This window comes from Empidonax traillii, unplaced genomic scaffold, assembly GCF_003031625.1.
Source record: "Empidonax traillii isolate 1590-97213 ecotype Southwest subspecies unplaced genomic scaffold, ASM303162v1 scaffold700:size438121, whole genome shotgun sequence".
Lineage (NCBI taxonomy): Eukaryota > Metazoa > Chordata > Aves > Passeriformes > Tyrannidae > Empidonax > Empidonax traillii.
Window position 1 is genome coordinate 225,880 of NW_020955893.1, and position 7,731 is coordinate 233,610.

Here is a 7,731-nt window from a genome sequence, read left to right on the forward strand (position 1 = left end):
ATACAATAACAATAAACTTCCAGAGGAGACCTTGAAACCAAAGGGGTTGTTGGCTGGGCAGAGGAATCCAAGCTCGGTTGCCACAGGGTCTGTGCCTGGGGGGAACCCCAACTCCCCACTCCTGCCTGGCACAGTGGCTGCATCCAGATCCTGCTGCCGGTGTTCCCACCAACCTGGGGGGTTTGGAGCCAGAGCATCCCCCCTGAGAGCCAAGTTATCCACCCCTGGGCTAAGAATCCAGCCCCTTATTCACAGAGGCTTGGCAATCCCTGGGGAAGGGACATCCCTGGCAGGGGGTCCTGGGGCCTGTCCCTGTGCCCAGCCCTGTGCTGGTTCTGCCCATGGCACCCATCCCACCTGGATTGCACCCAGAGGGGGCTGAGCACAGGCTGCAGGGTCACAGTGTCCCTGGAGGGGGGTGCCAGGGGCAGAGGGGGGCCCTGCCCGCCCCTAAGCTGGCCCAGGCTCAGCCCTGCAGTATTTTGTGTCTTTATTACTTTTCCCCCTGCAGTCGGTTGGGTTTTTAATTAATTCCCAAATCTCATTTGGGCACTGGAGCTGGGGGTGGAAAAGCTCTGTCTGAAGTTGATTTTGCAAATCAGCTCTGGCCATCTCCAGCCGGGTCCCGGGGCAGGAGCATCGGGCTCCCAATAACCAGGGAGGAAGCCTCTCACTGCCAGAGCAGATCCACCTCTTTGATGTTCTCCCTCAGTTATTCTTTCATTTCTTGAGCAAATAATCTGGATTTTCACAATATTTACCTTGGAAATAATTATTTGTGTAAAGCATTCGACCAAGATAAACAGAGACTCGCTCGGTGTCGCTGCGGGGCTGGGAGAGCTCGTGTTCCCCCAAACCTGCCGGAGCGTGGGCTCCCTGCAAAGGGGATGAGGTGAGAAACGGGCTTGGAGCAGAGCACCCCACATCCTATGGAACCCCCGAGGGCTGGGACAAACCTCCTGGCAGCCCTGGCTGCAGGGCATGGATAACAATGGAAAAATGCAGCCACCCTGCCCTTCGTGCCTTGCTGTGTCCCTACATGGACTATTGCATCCCTGAATTCCCACAGACTCAGAGGTTGGAAAGGAGAAGCAGGAAGGGGGGGTAGAAAGGTGAGGGAAGGTTCAAAGGGCTGCTACAGCCTCGGTTTTTCATCTCTAGTTAATCTCTGCGAGGCCTGAGGCGAATTCACCCTTGGGTCAACACTCAGGTGTTGTTATCTGCAATCCCCATCACCCAGAGCTGCCCCCAGCCCTCCCCATCAGCGGGGCTGCAGGGCAGGGTGCTGGGAATCCGGATCCCCCAGTTCCAGCCACCCTCTCCAGGGGCAGAGGGTAAATCCTGCACCGACACCACACCCCAGCACCACTCCCCACTGCCACGGCACTTTATCTGACTTCAATTTTTCAAAGAAAAAAAAAAAAAAAAGGCTTCTAAATTGAGCCTGGATGAACTGCAGGTGCTGGCACAGCGTGTTGCCAGCTGGAGCGTGCCTAGGGGTGCAGGGGTGGGAGGAAGGTGCCAAGACCTGTGCCCTCGACCCACCCAGGTGTGCTCCAGCAGTGAGCATAGGCTGGCTGCTTCCAGCCTGGCAGGCTCGGGAAGGGAAATAAAGGCACAGATCCAGCCTGCACTTGGCTCCTTCAGCTGCAAGGCTTTTATTCAGGTGTGCAACATGCCCACGATCACAGGTCTGGGGTAAGACAGAGGCAGCAGGACGGGAGTGAACAGGAGGGCGATGAGGGCAGCGCGAGCCTTGTGGATGCTGCTGGAATCCTGCAGTGCTGTGGATTTGAGCCGTGTCCCCTCTGCCCCCAAAATGTCATTTTTGGAGGTGGAGTTTTGTGGACCTCCTCACTTTACCTGCTGGCAGCAGCTCTGGAATCCCTCATCGCCCTCCTTTTGCCACGAGAAATGGAATCAGTGCAGTGGGGCAGGAAGGGGAGCACGACCCCCTCCAGCTGAGCCCTCGCTGTCCTGCTGCCACTCCTCCACATCAGCACTTAAAAAGGAATATGTGTCCTATGGAAACACAGCGAAGCACAGCAAACACACACAGTAGCTCCTTTTCCATCTCTAGTTAAGACAACTGTTCTTTGGGTTCTGTGTGCAGTCCTTGCTGAATAAAATGCAGATTAGAAAAAAATACTACTTGCTCTTAAATGATAAATTAATATAAACACCAACAGCACAAATTCATGAGCAGCTTTGGGATCATGCAGTGTCAGAGCATCGCCTGCAACAGACAGACGTGCACACACACACAGACCTAAATTAACTCTTCTCTAATACTGACGCTAAAAACATACATTGGCATTGGATCATTTGACACTTAAATTTACTTTTCAGGACTCTGAGGTCACTTTTCAGGACGAGTCTTTTCTCTCTCACAGCCCAGGACACCTCACTGTCCCCAGCGAGCAACGTTCACCAGTGGCTGGGCTGTGGCTGTGCAGACACTCAGTGCAGGTGGGATGTGGGGATGAAGCTCGTGCCCAAGTGCTTTACCCAGGTGGGTTTAGAAGCTTCGCTGCCCTGAGGCCCTCCCTGCCCTGCAGCTTCCACGCAGGCCCATCCTGGCACAGGGCTCAGCCAGGCTCGTTCAAAGGGCGAGATTAAAGACGAGCCTGGTCACGCAGGGCTCAGCAAACCCCAAGGTCCTGGGGCCGGCCCAGCCCCACAGGACGGGGGGCAGGACAAAATGAACTCCCATGCAGAGGGAAAATGGAGATGAATGTTCGGGGACTCTTGGCTGCACTAGAGAGAGGTGGGAAGGGAAGGGCAGGGTGGGCACCCAGGGGCCCAGCGAGCGCTTTGCACAGGATGGAGATGCCACCAGCCAATGCCACACCGGCCAGAGGGTGAGGGCTGGGTCAGGCAGGGCCAGTGGCTCTGCAGGGGTGGCACCTCAGGGGTGGCACCTCAGGGGCCGGGGGCAGCCGTGGCAGCCAGGCAGGCCGGGCCCTGCCGCATGCAGCGGATGAGCTCCTTGCGGTTATCCAGGATGGTGTCGAAACTCTCCTGCAGCCGGTTCTGCTGGTCCACCACTTTCTGCTGCAGGCCGTGGATCCAGCGCAGCAGGGCCAGGCGCCGGTACATCACCAGCTGGATGTGGTGCTTCTCCTTCTCCTGCTCCTTGAAGCGCTCCTTGTCCTGGAGGTGCTGCACAGCCTCTGCCAGCGCCGGCAAGAGGGGCCCTGGCTCGGGCTCGGCCGTGCCCGGCTCAGGGGGGCTCCCGGCTCGGGGGGCAGAGGCGGGAGGGTCCCAGGTGCTGCTGCAGGCGCTGTCAGGACTGTCGATGCTCAGGGAGCTGCTGGCATAGCCGTTGTCCTCTGCGGGGGAGCTCGGGGGTTTGACACATCCCCCGGCCGCCTCCTCGGTGCCACTCTGCCCCCCGGCCCCTCCGACCTCCGCTCCCTCGGGGGGGCTGCGCACCCCCTGCTCGGGGAGCCGCGCGGCGCCCGGGCCCGGGGCGGTGTCCGTAAGCCGGCCCTGGACCATCTGTCTCTGCATTAATAACAGCAGATTATCGGACGGATTTGCGGTGTTTTCGCTCCGGCTGGAGCCCTCCTCCGGCGGGGACCCCGGCGCGGGCCGGCTCCAGTTCTCGTTGCTGTCACACACCTCTCCCACGAAGTTGGAGTTGGAGTCCTGCCCGTGCCCGGCCCCCGGGATGGCCGTGCCCGGCGCCGGGGCCCCCCGGCCCTGCCGGAACGGGGCGTTGGCCGGGCAGACAGCAAACATCTCGCCGGTGTCCCGCCTGCGAGGGAAACCGTGACAGGACTGCGGCACACGGGCTGGCACGGCCGGACCCCAGGGCAGCTGCAGCAGGGGAAAACACCCTCTTACTTTATTTACCTCTTTAAAGCTATTGGAGCCATCGTGAGCTCAGCATTCCTGCTCTCAGCGTGTCCCCAGGCCGCTCATGGAATCACAGAATGGATGGGTTGGAAGGGGCCTTAAAGCTCAGCTAGTTCCAACCCCCTGCCATGGGCAGGGATGCCACCCATTCAAGGGCAACTTCCCACCTGATGCAGAAGTTCAAGAAGGCACCTCCCAGCCTATTTCTCCTCCCTATGAGCTCCAGCCCAACCCCATGCTCCCATGGCTTCCCCTGGGTGATGCCAGAGGGCATCCCAGGGCACAGGGACACAGCCCAAACACTGCTCAGGCTCCTCTGCACAACCTCTGCCATCCCCCCTGCCTTGGGCTGTGAGGGCTGGTCCCTTCCAGTGCCCAAACCAGTCATCCCACTGTGTTTCCTCTGCAGGACCGGGAGCAGACTGGGCCAGAAAAGGAAAGGTTATGCCAGCGTTCCTTGCCGGGTCACTGGCAGCGACAGCCGCTCTCCGAGCCCTCTCCCTCAAGGACACGCTCCCAGGAATCCCATGAAGGAGCCCATCGAGTGTCCCGGTGTGACCCCGCACGGCAGCAGGAGGGGTGCAGGTGCCCCGTGCCCAGCTCAGGGGGCTGCTGGAGGTCTGGGACCCCGGGACGCCCTCCCCACAGCACCCCCTCTGCCATCTGCTCGGTCCAGGGCTGGGTGCCACCCCCGTAAAAGCGCTGCCCCCCCCTATAGAAGCGCTGCCCCCCCCATAGAAGCGCTGCCCCCCCTATAGAAGCGCTGCCCCCCCCGCAGGCGCGGCCGGAGAAGGATGCGCGGACCGGCGGGGGGCGAGTCCAGGAGCATCCCTGCCCCTCCGAGCCCCCACAGAGCCCCTGCAGAGCCCCCCCCCGAGCCCCCAGCCCGGCGTGGGGGTTCTGTTCCCCTCCTCCAAGCTCCCACAGAGCCCCTCGAGCCCCCAGCCCGGTCGGGGGAGATGCAACCCCCGGGACCCTCCGGTGCGCTCCCACCGCCCGCCTGGCCCCGAGCACTCACCGCCCGCTCCCAGCCCCGGTCCGGCCCCGTCCCCGGCCCCGTCCTGGCCCCGGGCTCCCAGAGCCGCCGCCGCCGCGGGTGGGAGCGGGAGCGGAAGCCGCCCCGCGTGGGGAGGCGTCACGGCAGCACTTCCGACGGCGCCGGCGGGGCTTTGGGGGGACCGGGATGATGCGGGGGAGACCGGGATGATGGAGGGGACGGGATGATGGGGGGCGGACAGGGATGATGGCGGGGGGACGGGAGACGAGGATGCTCGGGAGGGGGACGGAGGTTATGGGGGGGCCGGGGCTGCGCGGCGGCTCCTGGGGCCGTCCCGTGCCCCCCGGTCCTGCCCGGGTGCCCCCCGGTGCCGCCCGCCCCCAGGCCGTATCCCTATGGGTCCATGGGCACCCACTGCATCCCTTGGGAAACTCCCACCCGTGTCCACCCGGCCTCGGGGGGAAAGGGGAAAACTCCCACCCATGTCAGGGAGAAGGAGCTGGAGCCCCCTGTCATCCCCAGCGTGGCGCCGGGGGGGTGTTGGTGGATGCCCCCCAACACGGGCAGGGCAGATGGTTTGGGACTCACTGGCTCCTTCCTGCTGGCCTGTGGGTCCCGTGAGCCTCAGCAGGTCCCCGTGGGGATGGGGATGGGTGAAACACGGGTGCTGGATGCTCAGTGAGTTCTTTATTCCCTTTATGCCTGGAGCTGGGATGTCCACGCTGGGAAAGGAAAAGGCTCAGGAACATCAAACGGTTCCCACGAGCTCCAGCCCAGCTCAGGAGTCACATGAAGCACCAGGAGATAAAGAGGCTTTGTGGACTGGTCATGGGGAGGGAGGGGCAGCTGGTGCCACAGATTCCCTGTCACCCACAGAGCTGCCCCAGGCAGGGATGGTCCCATCTCCTGCCAGGTCCACCCAGCGTGGCCTTCACCATCCCGTGGGAGCTCTGGGATTGACGTGGCAGAAGCACAGCACTGTCATCCCAAGGGCTCTGCAGCACAGGCCCACCCTGTGCACGGCACCTCCCACCCACCCCGAGGGGGAGGAAGGAGGGAATGAGGGTCCTTTCAGGGCACACAAAGATCCTCTCGAAAGCTCTGGACTGTTGGAGGTGGGATGTGGGAGAGAAACACCGAGGGCAGATGTTCCCCCATGACATTGTGAGGGTTTGGAGCAGTGGAACACCACTTACAAGTGATAAATAAGTTGGTTTAAGTTCTCATCTGCCTGACAGGCCCCTCAGCAGCTTCTCCTGTTCTCGGCTGCTCCAAAGGCTTCAACTCCCCCATGGAGGAGCAGTCAGAGGGGAGGACCAGAGCTGTAAATGGGACACTCAGGCTGCAGCTCCAGGGGAAGCCTGGGATTAAAGAAACAAACCCTTCCCGTTGCACAGGAAAGGCAGGAGCTGACTCAGGCGTCTGGGAATGGGCAGGACAGAGACAGGAGTTTGGGCACACAATGGACTCAGCTGAGCCTTTGCCTTGAGCTGAGCTTTTCTTAACCACCTATGGGGAACCCCAGAGCAGGGAACCCCAGAGCAGGGAACCCCAGAGCAGGGAACCCCACCTCAGGGTGCAGGACAGAGGGAATGTGGGGACTTGGGGAGGGCTGAGCTGCTCCCTTTGGGGACGGTGGGAGAGGGAAGGTTTGGAGGTGGAGGGGGCTCAGTGATAGATTTCAGTCATCTTCCCCTCCCCTTCAACCACTTTGTTCCAGAAATAAATTAAAAGCTCTCCTTTCAGGAAATAAAAAATAATTTAAGAAGGCTGAGCACAGGACCTGATGTGCAGCTCCCCAGGGTCTGCCTGCAGCCCCTGTGCCCCCTGCACAGAACCACCCTGAGAATCCACCACGTGCCTGGCAGTGTTGTCCGAACCCTCCTGGAGCTCTGGCAGCCTTGGTGCTGTGCCCCCTGCCCTGGGGAGCCTGTTCAGTGCCCACTACCCTCTGGGGGAAGAACCTTTCCCTGAGATCCAACCTAAACCTCCCAGTGATGCTGGGATGGGCTCAGCTGGGCACCTTCTGGCCATGAGCACAGCAGCATCAGTCCACCCAGGGCACAGGTTGCCCAGCAGCCACCATCCCACCAGCAGGCTCATCCCAGGACCCCAGAGCTGAGACGGGGATCTTGTCCCGAAAGAGTTAAGGGTGAAACATTGCAAACAGAAAAAAAAAAAAAAAATTACAAAAGAAAAAAAGTGCCCTGAACCACATGCGACCTAACCTCCCCAGCGGCTCATCTGAGTTTAATAACGGAGCAGGGAAATCTCCCAAAAAGCTCTCTGAGAAATTAAAGTAAACAGCGTGCTGACCTCCAGCCCGCGCTGCCCTGCCGCTGACTCGCCGGCCACGGCGCTCTGCCTTCCCTGGCATCCCCTGTAATTGTAAACACATTCGGGTAAATACGAGGGGGGGCCCTGGGGGGGTCCTGGGGGAGCAGATCTCCCCACAGTCGGCAGGAATCAGGGCTGAGCATCAGCTCAGAGCCGTGGGAGACACCGCGGGCTGAGGGGCTGGGCTCGGTGGGCACGGACCCCCCTGGCTGTGAGGGGCTTCACCTGCTCGAGGCTTCAGGTCTGGCACTGCCAGTGGGAACAGGAGCCACTGGCACCCTCACCCTGCCCCAGGACTGCAGGGTTGGGGCTGGAAAACCTCATGCTGGGAGTGCTGGCGGGTTCTGCTGATGGAGGGAGGAGGAGTAGGATGCTCTAAAGGGTTTGTCCTCTTGGCCTCACAAAATTTCAAAACAATGCTCTTATTTTCATAGATCCTGGGCATTTTTGTAGGCTGAGGGAAACAAAAGTAACCCCAGGCTGTACAAGTGCTGGCATTCCTCTCTGGAGAGGGGCAGGAAAAGCCTCTGGCCAGG

At 60.9% G+C, this 7,731-nt stretch overlaps 1 protein-coding gene across 1 annotated transcript; it reads right to left on the reverse strand.

The window, feature by feature from the left end:
• Positions 1-1,634: 1,634 nt before the first annotated feature.
• Positions 1,635-4,909, reverse strand: CUNH1orf216 (chromosome unknown C1orf216 homolog). The gene is made up of 2 exons (XM_027900042.1): positions 4,880-4,909; positions 1,635-3,760 (listed from the first exon to the last, which is right to left on the reverse strand). Exon 2 carries the CDS (start codon positions 3,742-3,744, stop codon positions 2,923-2,925), a length of 822 nt encoding a protein of 273 aa, XP_027755843.1. The 5' UTR covers positions 3,745-3,760; positions 4,880-4,909; the 3' UTR covers positions 1,635-2,922.
• Positions 4,910-7,731: the final 2,822 nt, after the last annotated feature.